The sequence below is a fragment of the Pistacia vera genome, unplaced genomic scaffold, assembly GCF_008641045.1.
Source record: "Pistacia vera cultivar Batoury unplaced genomic scaffold, PisVer_v2 Contig167, whole genome shotgun sequence".
NCBI classification, from domain to species: domain Eukaryota; kingdom Viridiplantae; phylum Streptophyta; class Magnoliopsida; order Sapindales; family Anacardiaceae; genus Pistacia; species Pistacia vera.
Genome location: NW_022195758.1, coordinates 130925 through 155396, shown reverse-complemented (window position 1 = coordinate 155396; position 24472 = coordinate 130925). Strand labels below are relative to the sequence as shown.

At 34.6% G+C, this 24472-nt stretch overlaps 1 protein-coding gene and 1 non-coding gene across 2 annotated transcripts; both read left to right on the top strand.

The window, feature by feature from the left end:
* LOC116125530 lies at positions 1–162 on the top strand. The gene has a single exon (XR_004127355.1). It is a non-coding gene; the product is annotated as a U1 spliceosomal RNA (small nuclear RNA).
* A 5113-nt stretch (positions 163–5275) lies between these two features.
* LOC116125521 (dnaJ homolog subfamily C member 8) lies at positions 5276–14130 on the top strand. The gene is made up of 9 exons (XM_031411230.1): positions 5276–5536; positions 7857–7947; positions 8076–8136; positions 11193–11270; positions 11621–11694; positions 12619–12732; positions 12821–12928; positions 13497–13535; positions 13647–14130. Exons 1-9 carry the CDS (start codon positions 5451–5453, stop codon positions 13731–13733), a joined length of 738 nt encoding a protein of 245 aa, XP_031267090.1. The 5' UTR covers positions 5276–5450; the 3' UTR covers positions 13734–14130.
* Positions 14131–24472: the final 10342 nt, after the last annotated feature.

Sequence of the window (24472 nt, the reverse complement as noted above, 5' to 3'; positions counted from 1 at the left end):
TCACTTACCTGGACGGGGTCAATGGGAGATCAAGAAGACCCATGGCCTAGGGCCGTAACCTTCATTGCACATGGAAGGGGTGCTGCTTTAAGGTCTCCCCAAGCTGGGAGAGCCTACGTCATTATTTGTGGCAGCGGGGGCCTGCGTTCGCGCGGCCCCTACCCGATTCTAGTTTTTAAGATTATCCTTATCTAATTACACTGCCCGATTCTAGTTTTTAAGATTATCCTTATCTAATTACATATTCAATTCATTTAATGGCCTACCGATAAATTTTTTTGTTTTTCAATATACATTTTATCAATGGCAGATTAAAGATACAAAGTTTAGAACGGCTATGGAGCTTTTAACTTTATAAAAAATTTCTTTCTCTTTTTATGAGTGATTTTGATTTTGACACCAACCAACTAAATACACATGTGAAATGCTGAGTTGACTCAGAGAACACACGCGATTAGAGGTATGAAAATAGATAAAAGATAGAAAACGATGTTTAAGTGATTCAGATGCTTAAACAAGCGACTCCTATGCCCATTGATATTGTATTAATATACTAAGATCAGGTCGCGTTCAGCGAGCTGACTTACAAGTGATTACAAAGAGAAAATAAGCGCGAGCTGACTTACAAGTGATTACAAAGAGAAAATAAGTTATTACAGAGAGAAATTAGCCAATCCCACAAACGGGAGAGAAGCCCTTTATTTATAGTGGGATAAAATCATGTAATGATTACTAAATCCGTGAGTGGGTCAGATTGCTGTGCAAATCCTTCCTTGCGCCTCGTTATTCACCTGCTCGAGTAATTCACTCGAGTTTTGCAGGGATTGGACACGTGGATCACCTCTAGCCTTTCGCTAGCTTGGCGCACACCCACTGAACTGTCAGGAGCATACCACTTACGACATCATGCGACGTGGTTGCGTCTGGACGACTGCTGGACTTGCCTAAGCTTTGACCACTTACGCTGACAGGGCTTTGCGTCAGCCCTACTTTTCCAGGCATAACATTTTAAGGATACAAAGTTTAGGATGGTTGTTCTCTTTAAAGATTGAAGATTTTGTGTTGGAGAGAAAAAGAAAAATAGAATGATGGGCATTTTTTTTGGGGGGGGGGGTTTAGAATTTTAGAATTTTTTTATGCACTCAAAGAGATAAATACATTGTAATTAAAGAGGATTGCAATATCTTTGTTAATTATTTATAGTTTGGGATGATGTTTCTTTTTTACTAATTGAATTATCATTATATATTTAATTAATTTGTTTTAAAATTATCATCAATATCATAATATAAGGAAATGGTTTGAATTTATTAAGTATTTTAGTAAAATATTTAATTTCAATAATTATTAGTTATAACTTATAATTAATAAGCAAACTTTATTAGCATGAAAAATAGAAGGATGGTTATTTGTTATGAAAGATGGTGGTTGGGAAAAAAAGGCTACAGTGTTTGCCGTCCAGACTTATTATTAGACATAAAGGTAAAAGAAAACACAGGTGGTAAAAATCCTCCCCTTGTTTTTATTTTTTCTTGCACTTTTATGTGTTTACTTACCCCTGGTTATATAATGATTTTTGTTAATTAACAACTTAGAGGGGAGGTATGCGACAATTTCTGAAATATGAAGTGAGGTTTAAGATGCTATTTTATACCTCCGGGGTGTAACTAGCCAAAACCTAAACCTCAGGGGAGGCAAGGGATAATAGCCCTTTAGAATTAAATGTTATTAGGAAATTACAGCAAAAATCAAATTACAATTGCAAAATTAAGGAAAGTACAAAAATTTGCAATGGCGACCTAATGCAGATTCTATTAGGAGCAATTGGCCTAATATGTTTACTGTCTTCCTTTCTTCTTTTTTTACCACGAATTTTGAACAGTTGTTAAACCAACGTGAGGGCAAGGCAACAATCCTTATGAGGGAAAAAAGAGGCGGAGGTTTACTAGATGGTTAGGGCTGGAAGAAGATAACATTGGTAATTTATCTTTGATTCCAGATATTCTCATATTGGTTTTCAAGTAATAAAATATTTTGATAATATTGTAAAGTCAATAGTGTTTACTGTAGGTGATATAGGGGGTAATCATATTATTGTCTCAAGGGGTGTTATTAAAAGATTATTGGGATAATCTACTATTTATACAAATTTTACCCTTAATTAAAAACTTTTCGTACACAAATGCCATTATATGTCAGCCAAATAATAATTAGTCCAATTGTGCAAAATGATTTCTATAACTTTATAGATTATTTTTTTGGACATAAATGCCCCTCACTATTTATATGAAAACCACCCAAAATTAGTCACCATTGCAGACAATTGTCAGGCGTCGGCCATCGGCAGTCACCGGAATGGCGCATGACCAATCAGATCTGGCCGATTGTACGTCGATATGACCGTAGATCTGTCTAAAAACGACTAGATTTATTCTCAAATTGTCATGGCCGTGGATCAATGGCCGCAAAAGGCTAGATGGTTGTGGATTTGGTGGGAAACAACTAGATCGGTGCACGACCGATCAAATTTAACTGGTTGTGCGCCGTTCTGACGACGTCAGGTGACGACGACGGTCCTAGGTGGCCTGCAATAATGCAATTTGTTTTAAATATAAGAACATTATTATCAAAAAACTTAATTAATTAGAGGTAAAATTGTAATGACAAGTTCTTGTAAATTAATTTTAAAATAAGAGCATTATTGTCAAAAAAATTTAATAGTTAATGGTAAAATTGTAATAAAATTAAGATTACCAAATAATCTTAAAATACTTAAGAAAATAGAGATATTCAGATTACCTTTTATATAACTGTCGATAATAATTATTGGTTTTAAAAGATTATAAAAATTTTATAGTAGTTAATAATCAAATATGATAACCTTAACTTCTTTTTTAGTTTTTTTAAATAATATAAGGTGATATTACCGGTAATGGAAAAAAACCTTCAACTAAATACATCCTAAGTAATATTTCTTCCTATTAATATAACATGAGATTGAGAATAGAACCGAACACTATCAAAGTTCATTCTTCTAAAAAGGGCCTTACTTAAAAGGAGCAATTTTCATTTGATCTGGACCGTCAAGCCAACTCCCAAAACGAGCCATCTGTGACGTTACTCGACTAGAGAGAAACACACATAAGGAGAGGAGAAGAAGAAAGATATCGTAAAAGCAACAGCGCGATGGGAGACACCGTCTATGAGGATCTGCTTCTCAAGAGCTTCTTCGCCGAAGTCAGCGAAGTTGAAAGAGATAACGAAGTCCTCAGGTCTCTCTCTCTCTCTCTCTCTCTCTCTCTCGCTCTCTGTGTTAATTGTTTCATTCTTTGTCGTTCGTCTGATGCTATTATTATATTTTTTAATAGGAGTTTAGGGTTTCTGGTGTCGATTTATCTCTGAATTTTTATGTATATTTGTGTAATTTAAGATCATACAATTTGCTTTTTGATTAGTTGCTGTTGGGGNACTCAAAGAGATAAATACATTGTAATTAAAGAAGATTGCAATATCTTTGTTAATTATTTATAGTTTAGGATGATGTTTCTTTTTTACTAATTGAATTATCATTATATATTTAATTAATTTGTTTTAAAATTATCATCAATATGATATTATATGGAAATTGTTTGAATTTATTAAGTATTTTAGTAAAATATTTAATTTCAATAATTATTAGTTATAACTTATAATTAATAAGCAAACTTTATTAGTATGAAAAATAGAAGGATGGTTATTTGTTATGAAAGATGGTGGTTGGGAAACAAAGGCTACAGTGTTTGCCTTCCAGACTTATTATTAGACATAGAGGTAAAAGAAAACACAGGTGGTAAAAATCCTCCCCTTGTTTTTATTTTTTCTTGCACTTTTATGTGTTTACTTGCCCCTGGTTATATAATGATTTTTTGTTAATTAACAACTTAGAGGGGAGGTATGCGACAATTTCTGAAATATGAAGTGAGGCTTAAGATGCTATTTTATACCTCCGGGGTGTAACTGGCCTAAACCTAAACCTCAGGGGAGGCAAGGGATAATAGCCCTTTAGAATTAAATGTTATTAGGAAATTACAGCAAAAATCAAATTACAATTGCAAAATTAATGAAAGTACAAAAATTTGCAATGGCGACCTAATGCAGATTCTATTAGGAGCAATTGGCCTAATATGTTTACTGTCTTCCTTTCTTCTTTTTTTACCACGAATTTTGAATAGTTGATAAACCAACGTGAGGGCAAGGCAGCAATCCTTATGAGGGAAAAAAGAGGCGGAGGTTTACTAGATGCTTGGGGCTGGAAGAAGATAATGTTGGTAATTTATTTTTGATTCTAGACATTCTCATATTTGGTTTTCAAATATTATAAACCAATAGTTTTTATTGTAGGTGATATAGGGGTAATCATATTACTGTTTCTAAGGGGTGTTATTAAAAGATTACCAGGGTAATCTACTATTCATACAAATTTTACCCTTAATTAAAAAATTTTCGTACACAAATGCCATTATATGTTAGCCAAATAACAATTAGTCCAATTGTGTAAAATGATTTCTATAACTTTATAAATTATTTTTTTGGACATAAATGCCCCTCACTATTTATATGAAAACCACCCAAAATTAGTCACCATTGTACACAACTGTCGGGCGTCGACTATCAACAGTCATCAGAACGGCTCACGACCAATCAGATCTAACCGATTGTGCGTCGATATGGCCGTAGATCTGACTAAAAACAACTAGATCTATTTTCAAATTGTCATGGCCATGGATCAATGGCCGCAAAAGGCTAGATGCTCGTGGATTTGGTGGGAAACAACTAGATCGGTGCACAACCGATCAAATTTGATTGGTTGTGCGCCATTCTGACAACGTCAGGCGACGACGATGATCCTAGGTGGCTTGCAATTTGTTTTAAATATAAGAACATTATTATAAAAAAACTTAATTAATTAGGGATAAAATTGTAATGACAAGTTCTTGTAAATTAATTTTAAAATAAGAGTATTATTGTCCAAAAAATTTAATAGTTAATGGTAAAATTATAATAAAATTAAAATTAATCTTAAAATACTTAAGAAAATAGAGATAACCATCGAAAATAATTATTGTTTTTAAAAGATTATATTATTTAATAATCAAATATGGTAGTCTTAACTTATTTTTTAAGTGATATAAGGTGATATTACCTTGATAAAAATAACCTTCAACTAAATACATCGTAAGTAATATGTCTTTCTAATCTATTAATATAACATGAGATTGAGAATAGAACCGAACACTATCAAAGTTCTTTCTTCTAAAAAGGGCCTTACTTAAAAGGAGGTAACAGCAATTTCAATTGATCTGGACCGTCAAGCCAACTCCCAAAACGAGCCATCTGTGACGTTACTCGACTAGAGAGAAACACACATAAGGAGAAGAGAAGAAGAAAGATATCGTAAAAGCAACAGCGCGATGGGAGACACCGTCTATGAGGATTTGCTTCTCAAGAGCTTCTTCGCCGAAGTCAGCGAAGTTGAAAGAGATAACGAAGTCCTCAGGTCTCTCTCTCTCTCTCTCTCTCTCTCTCTCGCTCTCTGTGTTAATTGTTTCATTCTTTGTCGTTCGTCTGATGCTATTATTATATTTTTTAATAGGAGTTTAGGGTTTCTGGTGTCGATTTATCTCTGAATTTTTATGTATATTTGTGTAATTTAAGATCATACAATTTGCTTTTTGATTAGTTGCTGTTGGGGTTTCAAAAGAAACTTTCTCGATATGTTCATGTAATGTATAAAAAAATAGTTCTTGCATAGGATTTTTGGTAATTGTGTGGTTTGGATACATGTACTTCTACCTCAGATGAAATATATTTGTTTTGTGTTTTAGATTGAACAATTTATTAGGTATCATTTTGATTTCGTATGTATTGCATTGGAGTGGTAATTAGGAATAGGTTATCTTTAATGTTTTTTTATATAAATATCTATGCTGTGGCTGAAATGTCTATTCTGTAGATAAATTGGGTGGGCAAAACCAAAAATAAAATTAAATAAGAGTTTGAAAATGATTTTGCTTTGTATGTGTCAAGGAGAGATTGTGGAAGAGTTAATGTATATGTGCTGCATCTTTAGGCAATACGATGTTATAGTTTTCAAATGCTGGTGTAAAGATGGGAGGGTTCATGTACTCATTAGTTACTCAGGGTATTTTTTACATTTAGAGATAACTTAGAGTTTTTTTTTTTTGGGAGGAATGATGAAAATATATCTAAATTTTATTCAACTTGAGAACAGTCAAGCTGTAATGAATGTGATGAAAATTTGTACCTTCAACTCTTATAAAATCTTATGTTAATTAATTTATTGATGAAACTGAAATGATGTTTCATTCATGATTGCATAACGCCTTGAAAAAGAAAGATAGAGATGAAAATATGCTATTTAACACATCCTTTCTGTTCTTAATTTCACCATTTAGGGTTTCGCCTGATTATTTTACCAGGATTTGCTCTACGTGAATAATTCTGTGTGAATTTCAGTTTTGTGGAGTTTTTTGGATAATAAAATGAATAGTTTTTCTTGAAGTAGAGTACAGGCATAGTGTTTAATCAATATACTTCAGAAACTCACATTCAAGAACAATCTAAAAACTCCTAGAACACTTCATATTCAAATATTTTAAGGTTAAAGGATTTTTAATTTTTCATTCATTTGCTGACATTCTGCTGTCTCATTGAGTATTTAGCCAAAAACATTTAGCATATGAGTATTAGACAATGAAATTCCTCTTATTTAAATGGTTTGGTTACCTCATTCAAGCTACTTATTGGTGGAAAGTTTACCCCCGAACTTTAAAAATAACCCTCTTTCATAGGGAGATATTTTGGTTGACTTCTTGTCATGTCTTACTCTCACATTTTCTTTAGTCTCTTTCAGCGTCATGGTATATTTATACATTTTCTCACCGTAGGAGTATTTTCATGCTTTTTAATTCTTCTCATAATGTAGATATTCTTTCCATCTTCTTTTCATACTTTTAGTTTGAGGAAGCTGCCATTTTGCTTGAACTTCTGGAGATTGCACAATTCTCTCCTTATGCACTAACTAATTCCTTCTATTTATTCGTTAAGGGCACAAATAATCCTCTGTGGAGACTTATGCCCCCTTGATTTTGTTTTTCATCTTGGAGGTTTTCTGTCTCTCTTGTTAAAAGTGTTTCGTTCATTATTTGATGCAAACTGTAAATAAGTATAGCCTACTATAAATGGATTAGGGACTGAATTTCTTCAATCTCCATTTTAGCCAAGATTTCTTGAGGTTAAATCAAGGAAAAGCCACACCTGTAGAATAATAAGAATTTTGGATAAAACACTGATATGTTTAATGCTGGAAACCTGTTTACAATGAGTTTGCTCCGCCCTTTTATAGCTCTAACTTGAATTGTTTTTTTATGACAAGTACAGCACTAACTAAAATTTTCTAGATAACTTTAAATTAAAAGTCCTTGCTTTTCCTTTGACTTCATGGACTATTGTCTTAAAAAAAAAAGGATTGATTATTGACTCTAAATTTAAGTACGAAACTCTTTCGCATTCATTTTTTTACTTGACTTTTTGACCATACATTTATTAATTAAAATTTATCACAGATATCTTTTTAATGCCTGCATCATTACCCCCATCCCCCCAGATTATAATCCTCATTTTCCCCCCTCTTGGAAGGATATCTCATCTTTATTGTTGTGTTTCTCTTTTGATTGTACATACATCAACTCCTTTAACACTTCCATTCTTGATCTAATATAGTTTTCTTCGTTTCTGTAACTTAGTTTGTTCTATGCTAATTAATCTCTTCTTGTTGAAAAACTATAAAAAATTAGGATTCTATCATGCTTCAAGCTGAATCCATTTGAGTACTTAAACCTACCATTTGATGCAACTCCAGATGATATAAAAAAACAGTATCGTAAGGTAATTTATTTTTTCTTTTGTAGACAAAAAACTAAAGACATAAAATGACGGGATCAACAATTTTCTGATTATTGCTGATATTTAGAGTCTGTCACTGGTTGACGCATTTGTGTGTGAAACATTTACAGTTATCTTTGTTGGTTCATCCTGATAAATGCAAGCATCCACAAGCAAAAGAAGCTTTTGCAGGTAAACAGATCCACTCTTCATACCTTTCTTGGTTACAGAGAATAAAGATATCATATTTGGCTTCTCATTTTTACTACATCGCTTTTCTATGGCATCTCTACAATCCTATCCAAAGACTACTAAACACAAAAAGTTCAGTTTACAAGGGAACTGGATATCCTCTAATTTTTCCTGTTCTAATGCTGTTTGACCAGACAGTTAACTGTTAAAAAAACCTTCTATCGGTTATTATGGTGTTTTTGAGACTGAAGGGCCTAATAGTTTAGGCCAACCATTAAAGATAGGGTGCTGTCAGATATTAATATTATTTCTTAGATGGACGGATTGCGGGAACTTAGGTATGGGGCTTACTTTAAATTTCTAGGAAACTAGATTGGTATTTATTCTTGGAAGGTAAACTAACATGTCCCAGATAGTCAGTTGTTGATAATATCATGTATACTTGAAGGTGCTTTATATCCAGATAAGTTATCCACTGGCAATGTTTGAATTGGGAGCTATGGGTAGGACTGTTTGCCTTTTTTGCTTTTGTTTTTAGGTATGTACACAGTTCTAACTATTTAAATCAATAACCTATTTAAAATAATATTAGAATCTGGTCCAAACTTGGCTGTATGCATATTTTAGGTGCACTAGTTTTCTTTTCTTTTTGGAAAAAATAAAGGGAGGAAGAAAAAAAGCCAACATACGGTTGATTTGTTGATTTATGTGAAAGATGTCAACGTATGAGTTAAATGGAGGTTTATAAGTATGTAGCAAATGCAACACGTATTGCTCAATGTTCTGCCTGATAGGGTTCTGTGGCAGAGCTTAGTTGTTTTGGCCCTTGCAGCCTTGTTGCTTTTCATTTATCTTCTGTATATCTTTTTTGCATTTTATAGTAGATGCAAAGATTCTATCGGATAAAAAAAAATGATAATAGAAGTATTGCTTTATATCAGGAAGATGTTTGTCATGATAACAGTCTGCTTATAGTTATCTCATTTAGCAAAGGCAAATGATGTCAGCAAATCTAGGCAGGTTCCTTAGTGCATTGTGTAGAAACTCTTTTTCACTGAAACCTTCAAGATGGGGAATTTAATTTTTGAACTTTGTTAAATTATATTTCCCCTCTATATTTAGAGTGGGCCTATTTGTTATCTTCAATGTTGTGAAGTCTCCTGGTCTAGATTTTGGTTTTGACAAAATACAGGACTTAGGTTTTTCAAACTTCTTTCCTAATTATTATATCAAAATGCATTTCTACTTTGATCTTTCTTGTCATTTAATTGCACGAATTTATTTTGTTTGTTGAGGCTAACTATTTAAAACGGGATATCTGTTCAATGCTAGTTATGGAAATTAGACATTTTAATGAAGTTAATAGACCTTGTGATGCCATGGACTATTTGGAAGTAGAAAATAATGAATTTTGAATAGTTGGCATAAACTAGTAGTAGAATAGTGAATTTTAGTTTTGCACGGTTGAAAATAGGTGGAGTAGGGTTGATGGAGAAAAGGAAGGATAGAATTAGGGGAGAAGAATTAGAAAGGGGGGAAACATTGTAACCTTGGGGAGAAAGCCGAAATTCATTTTCTATAATAAATCACGTCTGAGAGCAATAATAGCCAAGGCCTCTGTTTATAGGATGCCAAAACCCTAATAAAAAATAGAGTAATAGTCTAAACTACCTCCTACAAAACAAACCCTTGTCTTACATAAAAATATATGAAAATAGAATAAAATCACTAAAATATAAATCAAGGGAATCTCTGGCGCTTCTTTTCATTTTACTTCCCCATAACATGATGATCTGAATTTTCTGTGTCATCTGTCAGGGACCTTGGGCTGCCTCTACAACTGTCAAAAAAAAAAAAAAAAGAAAAAAAAAAAAAAAAAAGAAGAAGAAGTTACTCCTATTAGTTTGTTGGAATACCAACTCAGTCCAAACTTTTGTGGAGGAAATTAAAGAATCAAGTTGTGGTTGATGTTATAGATTTCAGACGTAACTGAGACTGTCTTCGGTTTTACTCTAATTTCTAATTTAATATCACCTAAGGAAGATGCATTTAGGCTCCGTTTGGTTCACTTTTTTACACTTTTTAGAAAAGTTTTTGGAAAAAAGTTAAAAAAAGTTGAATTGGGCAGGTATTACGATGTAGGATTTGAAAATAAATAAAAATACCCTCTATATTTGTTTATTTACTGAACACCCCCCCTATGTTTGCTTATTTACTAAAAACCCCTATAATAAAACATTAAAAGTTAATAAAAACACCCCCAACCCACCCATTAAATATGGACAGTCGGCCACCACCGTCGGAGGGTGGCCGGAGTCGTTGTATCGGCACATGACCGGTTGGATCTTGCCAGTCTTGCGCCGATATGATATGGCCGGAAAAGGCTAGATCTACAGCTAGATCTGGCCATTGACGGCCAGATCTGGCCGTATTTGCTTGTCAATGACGGCCAAAGATACGGCCGTCGTTGATGGTCAACGACGACCATGTGTTGGCCGTCGTTGACGACTGACTACGGCCAAAGATCTGGCTGAAAAAGGCTAGATCGGCACAGTACCGGCCAGATTCAGCCGGTAGTGTGCCATTATACCAGATTCTGGCCATTTTCCGGCGGTGGTGGCCGGAATCTGGTAAATATGGTTCCTGGGGTTTTTTTGCAATTTCTAAAAAAATATTTAAGGGTATTTAATTAAATTAACAAATTTAGGGGGTTTAAAAGAGGTTGAATAATATTGTGAGTTTTTGCAATTTTACTATTTAACTTTATTGGGAATACTAATAGTAGTATTCCCAAATGTGAGCCAAACGAAGCCTTAGTTTTTTTCCATCAGTTTCTTGTGAGATGTGCTAGGCTGTTTTTGATCTGTGATGCATGTAACACCCCAACTTGTAAGACAGTGTTTTTGATCTGTGATGCATGGTCTTGTTCATGTTTCTCGCACCATAGAGCTGTTATTGCCCACTTCAAGTAATGCCCTGAGGCGATATGGATAAATTCAATCATTTATTTTTTCCATGAAATGTTTTGTAATCATAAAGTTGTTGACTGTGAACAGCACTGGCAAAAGCACAGCAACTATTGGGTGATGAACAAGAAAGGGATTATATTCTTACTCAAGTTAATGCAGCAAAAGGTCAGTACTGTGTTCTCATCCTTTTCTTTGCGCTTGAGTTTAACTGCTTTCTGGTTTCACTTCATTTCTAGAGGTATTTCATGATTCAAATTTGGTTATATATGTTCTTACTTGGCTAGATTTTTTATGAATTATATTGCGTGTAATTAGGATTTTGTGTGAAATGTGTCATTGGGATGGCTACTTCCCATGGCCATATCTGAACTGTCTTATATCCTGATTTATGGCATAATGCAACTTTTCTTTTTTCTTCTGTTAAGAGTATGAATAATAATTTCTTTCTATATATATGTTTTTTATGCTTTCCTAAATTAAGAAAAAAGCTGATTCCTAATTTCTGTTATCTGCAGAAGAACTTAGGGCAAAGAGAAAGAGGCAGTTGAAGAAAGATGCAGCCTCTAAAATAAAGTCATTAGTTGACGAGGTATGTAAGAAATCACTTATGTCTGTTTTATCCTTTGTTATATTTTGTACATAATATTTTCATTGAGTTATTTGTATTCAGTATGGTTGAATGAATTCTTCTTGGAGTTAGATTTCTAGATTTAGCTCTAATATAATCATTACATTGAAGGTTGCTATAGCTTATTCTGAAGTTAATATTTTAAAAAGTTGAATCAGAATGTTTTCTTAATATTTTTAGAGGTTAAGTGTTGCAATTTAGAAGGTCAATATAGTTTTTTGTGAATTGCAAAGCATCCTAGAAATTCTTTATATATTTGCCGCACTTGAGTACAGGAGTAAAGGTTAGGATTTTTGTCTCCTCTGCTTTACTGAATAAGTTACGGGGCTTCTGGCGCACTTATGACCTTCAAACTTTGTGATATGAGACAAAGCATAGGGTTCCATCATTATGAGCTTTCAATCAGTTGTACTGAAATCATTGTAGCTCAATTAGATGTTACTTGCAGTTTTAATGTGCAAAATCATATATAGCTGTTTTGCAGAAATTACTGAAAATTGAGTGAAACTTTCACAGTTACTTTCCATTGTTTAGCTTACTTTTTGCTCAGCTTGTGTACCAAGTATGACTTATGGTCTGATGGCATGGTCAGTTTCCAAATTTGAATTGCTTGTTTCATTACCAAGGTGATAATAAATTGATGAGGGCAACTACCATCAGAGACTTAATTGACCTTGACCTTTTTATGACCTTATGAATGTGTTGTTAATCTTTTGAGCTTATTATCTTTTCTTGAGAAGTAATTGTTGTGCTGGCGACTCCACTTGGTTGTTCCTAGTTTGTACATTGCTTGTATATTAAATTACTGTTTCCATTGCCATTTTCCATTTAATAATGTCATAATCTTCCATTCAATCTGTGGAATTTGACCACTCTATGATATAGGGAAAATATGAGCAACAGTATGAACAATCAGAGGAGTTTAAGCAGGAGCTGAAATTGAAGGTTCGAGAAATATTAACACAACAAGAATGGCGGAGGAGGAAAATGCAGATGAGGGTATCCTGGATGCTGATCGGTTTCTTGTTTTCTTTAACCTTTTTTGTTTAGGGCTTTCCTTCATTTAGATCTTATTATTGTCATGTAGATATCAGAAGAGGAAGGTAGATTGAAAAAGGATGAAGAGGAACAAAAAGAAATGTGGAAGAGAAAGCGTGAGCACGAGGAGCAGTGGGAAGGAACAAGAGAACAACGGGTTTGTTTTTTTTTTTTTTTTTTTTTTTTATTTCGGATCTGATGTTTCACTTTACCAGGAAATTATTAGTTTAGTAGTTCAAACTGACTAATTGGAGCAGAGTGGTTTAAGTAATTTGAAGTGTGGTTTCTCATCTTGTATTATTTTGCTAATAAGTAATTTGCCATAGCCAAAGTGTTAGAAACAATGGAACACATCACCTGGTGTCTATTATTGTCATTTAGGGCATGCTCTTTTGTACAATGTTTCAATTTGCAATGGTTGGAGTTTCGTGGCAGTGACCCTTCAGTTGTACTAACCGCAGGTCGAACCAAATAATGCTAGACATAGGGATAACATGATCACAGCACATGAATTTTAGCTTTTATATTCAGAATTTTGAGAAATGAGGATGATTTTTTCTTGAACATATGAAAATAGAGATCTATTTATCTAAATATTATGTCATACTTTTATGTATACCTTTCTAAATTTACAAGTGTTGGGAACATAAAACAGTAATAAATTTCTCTAAAAACTAGTTTGGTTTATTGGACTACAAGTGATCTCCTTTTCATTTTAATGTCAGGTTTCAAGCTGGAGAGACTTCATGAAGACAGGAAAGAAGGTCAGATAATATATTGATAATTGTTTTAGATGAAACAATCGATTCGTACTAACGACATGAAATCAAGTGCAATTACCTGAAACAATGGTTTTCATTATTGTTTATATGCAGGGTAAGAAAGGAGAAATTCGACCCCCAAAGCTCAAGACAGAGGATCCCAACAAATCTTATGTTCAAAGGCCTGTAAAGCGAGGTTAACTGGCATGGTAGATTTATGATTGCTGTGATTGACAACTACTTGAGTTTTCTCAGTATTTCAAGGCATTGGATGTAGAGTGAAATTGTATGGATTCATAGCCTTGTCTGTAAAAGGGCTTGTTACTGCTCAGAAAGAAGCCTTTTAGCTTGTCTTGGGCCTCGTTAAGTGAAGCCAAATTCCGGTTTGGGATTTGATCCTTAATTAGGTTAGAACCATTGAAGGAGAATGTATAATGCATATATTAATATTTATGAGCTATAGCAAGCACTGTTTTAAAAGCCGGACTAGACCGGACTGGTCGGTCCAATCGATTGGACTGTGAACCGGTCACGTGTCCGGTTCGAGTCAGCATAAAACCCGCTATTGCGCAATAAACCGTTTTAACCTGTCATTAGACCACGTGAACAGTGCTGGACCGCCAGGCCAATCAGACCGTAAGAAAAATTGGCCCAGTCTGAAAAATGAAAAAAACCCTAATTTCTCACTTTCTCCCTTTGTGCTGCGCAATTTCTTCTTCCTTAGTTCCTCTAAGCGCAAAAAACTTGAAAAAAATTTGAATGAAATCGCGAAAATCTGAAAAATATCACAAATCAAAACTCAAATCTTCTTGAAATCGCAACCATCCCTTATTGAAATAACAACCATTCGTTGCTAAAATCGATCACAACTTCAGTCTCTGAAATCGCGACGATGCGTTTCTCCCTCGCCGGAAATCGACGCATGAAGGTCGATTAGTATGCATGTCTTGACAATCCAATTTGATTCAAGGTTGAGTTGTAATCTTTGGGACCTTTGCTGTGAAATTTGAAATGTGTGCTTTCTCTTTGTCTTTTTTTAATAGAGAGTAAGTTTGACTGTTTGAGCTACAATTTATTAACAGAATTCGCACCCCATTATCCGAGCAGTACTGGATATTTTATTGTACAATTTTTAAGCTACCGTTTGTTTGGTGCTGTTGCTGTTTGGGTGGAAGTGATGTGTGGAGATTATTTTTGGCATGGAATTGTTTCTGACTGTGTTTGGAGCTGTTGTTGTTTGGGTGGAAGTGATGTATGAGAAGTATATATTACAATCTTAGTACTTTCAAATTACCCTTTTTGAATGATGCGTTGCAGATGGTGGATGGTTTGTGAAATTTGGTAACATTTTGCCACATGGATTCAATCATTTGAAGGTGTTTCTTCGGATGTCCTTCAAGCTCTGTGATTTCCAAACTTTTGAATTATTTTTTTCTTGGTTGTCATATAATTTTATTTGTATTAATAAGAGGCATTTTCAGAACTAGAATTCAAGCCACTGTATAACTTTTATATGCAAATAAAAAGATCTATTTTATGTTTATTTTATCATTTTTGCTTTTGTTTTGAAATAGTGTGAATCCAAATTTTGAAATTTTACTCATCCCTTTTATCATTTGGAAGCCACAAAGTAAACTGTCCATGCTTTAGTGTAAAGAATTGGGGACAATGTACAATCTCAGTTTGTAGCCATTACACAACTTAGTTACGTGAGTGTTGTAAATGTTTTAATCTTGCAGTTGTTGTAATACAAATAAAGTTTCAACAAGCCAGATGTAATGGTTGGGAGGCTAGCTTTTAATTACTCAACTCACTGGAAGAGGAATTCGAAATGTTAGGTTAGCCGACAGTATGATTTATAAAACTCTTTTAGTGTTAGCTTTTTAGAAATGGTTAGGCTATAAAAATTTGCTTTCATGATGTGTGATGACGTTACCGGTCCAATCGACGGTTGAACCGTGACCCAACTAGCAGAGCGGGTTGCTCTCTGGTCCGGTTTTTAAAACAATGATAGCAAGTACTCTTATATACTGTGCCCACGTTCTTTATTCAAGAAAGGGTCAAACTTCTCTGTAACTTTCAAAGCTGTCTTCACAAATTTATTTTCCTTGCTACTTACCTTGTTTGAAGGATTCATAGGGGCGAGGCCGAGGCATTATAGATTCAATTAAGCAGCAATAGTTCAACTTCACTTACCAAGAATCAGGGGCGTAGCCAAGATTTTACTAAGGCTGAACTAATTTTTATTTTTAATAAAAAGCTTATACTAGATACAACTTTACAGTTTAATGAAGTGCATGATATCAATGTATATTAAAAAATGTAGTAACATGCTTAAAACCTAATTTTAATGGAGTGTAAAGAAAATTGAGAAAATAAATCCCTCATCGTTAACTTCCGCATCATCGTCCTCCTCCTCTTCTTCATCATTGGTTGCAGCTTCAGGTGGAACAGGTTGGAAGTCTTGCCGTTGGAAAGGTGTCATGTCCGTGTCATGTCCCTAGTTAGTAAATATGGGTATGGCAAAAAAAAGGTACGGAAATTTTACGGGTATAATACGGCAAACGGTAAAAAATACGTTTATAAAAATTCGACTATAAAATTCGGATATGGGAAAAATACGATACGGATATATACGGGTTTAATACGATATATTATCAATAATACGTTTTAAAAAATACGGCAATATCAATTATAGTTTTTAACACTTTTATGGACTATCTGATTAAAATTAATTAACACTTTATAAAGAGTATCTAATTAAAATTAATATAACATTTCAAATGGGGAGTATTCAATTAACTAACATTAATCTTTTCTTTTCTTTGCGTTAACAAATTCCCAGCCCATGTCTTGTTCTAAGTTCTTTGAAAAGATATTTATTTATTTTTTGGTTTGTGCAATAGAAACATAATTGCAGTGTTGAGTCATGAGTGTTGAGATGAAATCCACCACAAACACAAAACACCTATGACCCATCTTAAAAACCCCCCTTCCTCTCTCTTCTTCAATCAAATCATCTCTTAGTGTTCTGTCTCACCCACAAGGCCAGTTGTTTCTTTCAGAGCTCCAAAAATGACATCTGCGCTATTCTTTCTGCCAATACTTTCCCTTCCTCAAACTTATTCTTCTCCCCCAAACACAAACACAAACCCCTTAAAAATGTCAACCAGTTCGCCATCCAAGCTTCCTCTGATGACTCTGCTGGTTCCTGAGATGAAGACCCAAGAGATGAAGAAAAGCTGAAAACGTGGAAGAACTGAGGAAGAAAAGCTGAAAATGTCGTTCGTCGAAGAACTGAGGAAGAAGAAGAACCGAAGAAGAGAAGAGATTTTGTTTAATTTTGAATTAAACCCCACTAAAACGACGTCGTTTTGGGGTGAGCAATGAGTTTTTTTTTTTTTTTTTTGCAATAATACGCGAATAATTCGCGAATTATACGGGTATTCATATTATACGTGTATAATTCGACAGTTTTTACAACATACGTCAAAACGCATTTTATACGCGTATTTACTAACTAGGGTCATGTCCATATCATTGAAGATACACTATGGCGTCGCATCTCAAAGATTGTGTTCGACTGGCCACCTATCAATTATTGGTATTGCTTCATGTAGTGCATATCTTCAGTTAATTTCTGCACTTGCTCCTTGATTACATTTGTTTTAAAACCCGATCCATTATAAGACTCGACAAAGTGACTAGGTCACGGGTTAACCAGTCCAACCGATTGGATTGATGATGTCAACAAGTATTTTTAAAAAATTTAATTAGTCCCTTAAATTTTATATATTATAAAATACCCCCAAAAATTACAAAGTAGTCCTTGAAATTTTAATTCATTTTTAAAATGCCCAAAAAAATTACAGTAGTCCCTAAAATTTTGAAACATTGTAAAAACACCCTTACAAAATTTCAATTAGTCCCTATAAATTTGAAATATAGCAGAATCCCTTGGAACCTGAACGGATCGGAGAGGCTCCCAGGTCTCGGTCAGACTAGTCGGTCCTGTCTGGGTTTTAGATCAGAGATTGGTTGTTGTTGTGGATGAGGAGACGCTTGTGGGGCTACTAGATTTTTCGGGGCATCTGTCTTAAGGTTCAACATATACTTCATATTCAGGATTGGTGCTAGCTGGATCTGGATCTCATCTGGATAGATCTGAACTCTTGCCTTCGTACACAGAGCAGTAGGGCTGTGAAAAACCGGTTAACCGAACCGAAAAATCGATTCAAGCAAAAATCCAAACTGAAACCGAACCGAATCAATGCTTAATCCAATTTAAACCGGACTGAATAACCGGTTCGAAAAACTGGTTAACTGACTTGAGCCGAATTTTAAATATAAAAAATTTAATCTTCTTTCAATCTAAAGCATTCCCTTCGAAGGCAATAGCAGATTTGATTATCTCATGATTAATCTTGGCATGGCACCTTGAAGGTCTGCAAAAACTCATAACAATAAGTTCTAAACACAATAACACGAGAAAACAAATTAATCAGAAATAGAGATTAGAAGGAGAAGCCACGTACCTCAAAAGTTTCGTTGACGATAAGGAATTTCTAGAACTAAGACTAAGAGGAAGCCGTTTCTTTCCTCTCCATTCCAAAGAACTCAAGTTTCAGTCGCGAGAAAGAGAGAGTATGAGAATGGAATTTGAATACTTGAGAGAAAGAGGAGATGACAACTTAAATGGTAAATTGGGAGAGAGAATGAAGAAGCACGAACCACGAGGTACACATCTACACATGAGATGTAGAAATGAGAGAGAGAGACGCCTAGAGGTTGGGTTTGGTTTGACTTGTAAATGTACACTCTCCCATGTTCTTGACAATATTAAACAGGGGAAAAATATTACTTTTTTTCTTTTTAAAAAAACTGGTTTTAAAATCCGGTTTCGGTTAACCGGTTTGAAAAAAATCTATAAACCGAAAACCAAACCGGATAATCGGTTTATGAAATTTTGAAAACCGAAACTGAACCGGTTTACAAAAAAATCGAATTTTCGCTCGGTTTCGGTCTGGTTTGGTTTTCGAATTTTTTTTCACACCCCTACAGAGTAGTAATGAGATGAGGGGAAAGATAACTAGCTCTCATTGGTCTAGCTGCATGCATCATATTTGTCATAATCATCTTTCCTGCATTCATTTTCTTCATTGTGTAGATGGAATAGATCAGGACCCTAGCACTATCCACTGAACTATGATGTGTGATTGGAATCATCTTTGAACACACAAAATACTGCCAAATTTGAGTGTCAGTGTTCAAATTGTTGCTAGGAAACTTTCTTCTCCCATTTTTAGTAATCTGCCAAGTAGTTCCTGGCTTGGCTATCCTCTGACTTACTTCATCATAGTCTGCATTCCGTAAGAATCTGCATACTCATCATTCTCCACATTCTCCAACCCATAATATTCATTAATAGCAATAGCATTACATGGAACCTGAAAACCTCTAACATAGATTTTTCCTTTTGACGCTCAGGGAAGTTGGCATAAAATTCCATTACCAAACGTTGCAAAGATTGAATGGTTGGGCTCCTTACAGAATTCTCTCAATCCCAAAGCTTGAATCCTATCACTAACCCCAGAGGATGATCTAAGAAATCAAGTCCTCTTTCTTCAATAAAACCTTGTTGCTTCTTAACATCCAATTCATATTGCTTCTTCACATTGTCGCTCACATAACAATCATCAGTGACTTTCGCCTTTCCTCTACTACTTTCACCTCTTTCTTTCCTCTTTTTCACTACTTGATGCTTCAATGGAGCCATAACAAGAATTCAAGAAAATTTGAAAACCACACTTCAATCACACTCCACTTTCGGTTACACACAAAAACTATCCCACAACTCAATCCAAAACACTCTGCAATCAATACAACAACACTCCATAACACCACAATATCACAACACAAGAATATAGTACCAAAATAACTTCCAACTCCACCTCTACATTTCTCTTCACAAACCACAATGATTCAACCACTCTCCAAATCACAACCAATTCAATCAATATAGCAAATAAACCAATAGCCAACAATTTTTAACAATAATGAATATCAAAATCACTTCCAAAAATATCCCACAATCACAATAATGCATAAAAATCCCAATCTCAACTAACCCAATCAATTTTTCCATAAAAAGCAAAAATAATCAAATTAATTGAAAGGAAACTCTTACTTACTAACAACCCAAGCTAAATACACCTTTGATTGATTGAATTTCCACAAGAATCGCACAAACCCCCCAAATTTAGAAAACGTAGGGTTTTCAAAATACTTCAAAAATCGGCTTCAATCCTGCAAAACAAGGTATTAAATGTGTTTAGAAGTGATTAGAGAGTGAAATTTTGGTAGATTTAGGTTAAAAATTGGCTGAAATCGGAGAAGAGATGAAAGTTTGAGTGAGAGAGAGTTCACGAAAATGAGGTGTCGGCTGCACACTTCTTTATATACTTTCTAGTTTCGCTGCCGCGAAGAAAAATTCTTTCTACGGAAAAATTGGAAATTCGCTTTACTCTCGAAAATTTTCCCAGCTTCGCCGTGGCGAAAATGGAATTGCACAAATGGTCTTTTAGACTCCAGGGTTTTTCGCTATGGCAAAATAAAATTTTCGCCACGGCAAAACTGAAATTTCCAATTTTGCCTTTCTTTTCAACTCCCTTCCTGAAACCACAAACAAAACTTACATATTATTAACATAACAACACTTAGGGTGTGGTTGGTTAGGGCTGTATAAAGATAACTCCTGTTATCTATCTTTTTTTTTTTCAGCAATTCCTGCTTTTGGTTTGAAGGTTAAAAAAGATGACGGTATTGTTTATTTACCAATAATGAACATTGTGGATCAGCTTTGGGGCAATTAGATAACCTAGTCTAGGGGTGGTATTCTAACATTACTGGGTTTATCTTTTTTTTTTTAAATCCAAATTTGTCATTACATATCAATCACTTGGGACAGAATTGCCTTAAATATATGCCTAGTAAGAAATATGTCATTTTAGCAGAAAAAGACATTTGTAACCTTATTTAATAATATTTTAAGATAAAAACGCCCTTGAAGTTTGAAAGAACTACACCTATAACTTACTAATTTTGCAAAACCCTAACCCACCATTCCCATTCATCTTCTTCGACGAACACAACAGCGGCGACATCGAGTTTGACCTAATCTCTAGACGATGTCGACAACCACGCCCAAGGTTCGTTGTCTTTCTTTACTCTAGTACTCCATTATTGTGTATCATTATGCTAACCTTAACTTTCCTATCGTCGCAGTCCATCTTCACTACGGTGCTTTCCAATGACCACAAGCGGTAGCGCTTTCGAGAGATTAGGTTTGTACTTTTTTTAATTAGAAATCATTTTGTTATAAAGTTATTTGATTTAGATTGACAGTTTAGGACATTGCACCATTAGATCAACGGTGTAGGGATTTAGATCGATGGTTTAGGGAAATGAACAATGTTGTACAAATTGAAATCCGTTTGTGCATTTGTCAAAAAGGATGACAAGGCAGCTTGGCATTGTTAAAAACTGCTGCTGAAATTTCCTCTTTTGATTGGCTCTGTTAATTTCCATTCGGTAAGAGTCAACCCCAAGCGCTGCCGCTCATCTGAGCATCTGTCGCCCCAATCAAAGTGAAGTAAACAGTAAACAATGTTGTAGTTTCATGGTGAAGTTACACTTTTTGTAACTTATTCCTCTAGGTAGAATTTGATATTCCTATAAGCAAAATTTATTATGTTTGTTAACTAATAGTCAAAAGAAAACCAGCTTAGTAAAAACATGCATTAGATATTGCCTATTACGTGTTTATCAAATGCAAACTGTCCACTTACATTTAATTTCGATTTCCCTTTTTATCATAAATTAAACTTGTCTATCATGATTTTGTATCTGTCATGCTGGAAAGCTAAACTATATTTGGCTAGACAGATTCACTGTTTGGTGAAGAAAGGAATTCAATTATTATTAGTTTACTTTGTCTGAGTATAGATTGCTAACTATTTTTTGCTGTTTATTTTTGCTTTCGGAAATATCAATAGAATTGTGGAGTGTTGTTTTTCTTGGTTTGCTTATTGGTTGTGTTATTGTTTAAAATTGTGGAGTGTTGTTTTTCTTGGTTTGCTTATTGGTTGTGTTATTGTTTAAAGAATGGTGATTGTTGTTGTGCAATAACCTCATGTTTTGGGTGTTGTTGAATAAGTTGATGCTGTTGTTTATTCTCAAATACTTTGGTATAGTTGTTATTAAGTAATAGTTTGCTTGTTTGTACATGGATTAGGTGAAACAATAATGACTCGTTTAACACTAAGCCAAAAGTGTGTTTGGTGGCAGTTTTGCTTTTGCCCTTGGACATGCTGGAAAACATGTTCACCATGTTTCTCTTTCTAGGGTTAGCATTGCACCTTAGGAATAGGAATCGATCTAGGCGTTCCATAACCTACGCAAGTGAGTTAATTGACAGATGCGAGATTAGGAATTTAAACTTACAGAACATGATTTTTGAGATTGATGGAGTTTGTCTCGAGAACTGTAGAATGGATAGGAAAGCATTTTTTAAGTTATGTAATTTACTAGAAAGTCATGGAGGGTTAGTTTCAACTAGACATACCAGTATAGAGGAAATAGTAGGTAGTCTCCTTCACATCCTTGCGCACCATGTGAAGTATAGGGTTATGAAGAGACAAATATCTACATCAGGTGAGACACTTTCACGAAAGTTTCACGTTGTGTTAATAGTTGTGTTGAAATTGCATTCCATTTTACTTAAGAAACTAGAGCCAATACCGGAGAATTCAACTGATGAATGCTGGAGATGGTTCAAGGTACATATTTTCCCAACGACTACATATAGTTTACATAAAATTCCGGTTTCAACATTATCCACTAACTGTTAGGAAACGATCCATTGAGGCAGCAGAAAACAAAACAATAATAACAAGGATCGTTCCATAGAACCAAGATCAGGGTACAATTTTACAGTTTATGCCAAACAAGAATCTGTAGAAAATTAATGTAGAGTTTAAGAAATCATACGCACATTTGGAGGCTCCTCCAAGTTGTCTCTGAATGTATTTTGCTACCGACCCAGGTGTAGGATCGAACTGACGTAGTCCACACGAAGACAATCGAAAGGAACTAAGGAGGGATTTGCTAGATCCCTCTTTAGCCTTAAGAAACAAGAAGAAATGAAGAGTATTTTGATTTTCAATCAAAACCAAGTCTTGCGTGGGTGAGATGTGTTTTCTCTTTTACAATGAAAATGATTTGAATGAATTCACACACTTTTACAATTAAAACATTGCTTTTATAGTAATATTTTAATTGCCCTATTCCCATATGGAATAGGCTTGGGCTCCAACCCAAACACCCCATGTTTTCAAATACTTCCAGTTAGATATTTATTTTAATTCATCATTATCTCAATTAAAAATCAATTAATATATATTTCATATATATATATATTAACATTTAACAATAATGATAATTTATTTAAATATATGCTAACACATATTTAAATGTAATTTCACTTATTTAATTTTTTCTAACAAATTAAATAAAAGGCTACGACCTCAGCAAATTTAATTGCACTGTGAAATTACCAAAATACCCTTTCGCCTAAAAAGACGAAAACACCCTTCTTACTTCCTAAGTCTTAAATTATCTTCTACGTGTGTGACTCATAGGCTCCTCATCATACTGGTAGTGTATAGTATCGCGATTAACACCAATTAATCATCTCACTAATACACAGACCAAGATTAGCCCCTAGCAAGGTATCATAGGCACCCGATAGATTTGGATTCAACAAAGTAACTACCTGTCAATGATATGGTTACCGTACAATTCGATCCTTTCATCATACATTATCTCGACAAGACGAAGGCATAGAAATAGTGTCAACCTTCGGTTACTCTCAATATTATGTATTCAGTTTCTAGACCAATGACCTGTATTATAAACTGGATAGAGCAATAACTCAATCCCACTGTGGCCACAGTTTTAGTGTCATTGCCATATACTGAATTGCGCCGTGAGATAACTTCTCTTGTACCTAGGAGTGATGAATCCTCTGTCTATCCACCATAGTCTTGATACACTCATTGATGCAGCCAATCACTATCGTATTGACAACTTTGAATAGAACTGGGTTAGGCTAGTGTCAAACTGCACCAATTGGAGCACAACGCGCTCCGGTGATCTCAAGTCTAAGGATCACATGCACCACCATTCATTATAGGATTTGTTCCATAGACACTAGATTTACCATCCATATGGAATCCTCTGGTGGGTCAGTCTAGTGAACTTGTTGCAGTGTATTCGCCTACAGCAAGCACCCATGTGTTGCACCAGGTTGTCACCAAACAATCTTGACAAGTGAGATCAGTCACTGCCTTTCGATAGGGTCGTTCAACACTATGATAGCCTTACCGTATTATGTAATAGCCAATTTCTACTCAAATACTCATAATAAAAAACATATAAAGTAATATAAAGAAATTGGGCCCAAAATTTTCTTTTTTATTAAACATATATATTCTTTACAAATATATACATTTTTACACAAAATTATAATGTGTACAAAAGATATTAAAACATGGTGGACAGTGTAACCGCTTCCCCTCGCGTGTCGACGTCCATCCGACTGTGTCCTCACCTGGATCCTACAAAACATAGGAAAACAACGGGGTGAGCACTAAAACAATGCTCAGTAAGTAAATCCTCTACTCATCTATCCCCGTAACTCTCTCTCCCTAATTATTTCCTTACAACTTCTCATTCAATTTCTCTTTGGTACTTCTCTCTCTCTCTCTCTCTCTCTCTCTCTCTCTCTCTTAGAACTCTTTTCTATTAACTCTTTAATAAGTCACGGCCCCATCTTACCGGGGGCACGGCCGGGACTCGCTCCCACTCTACGTGACCTTTAC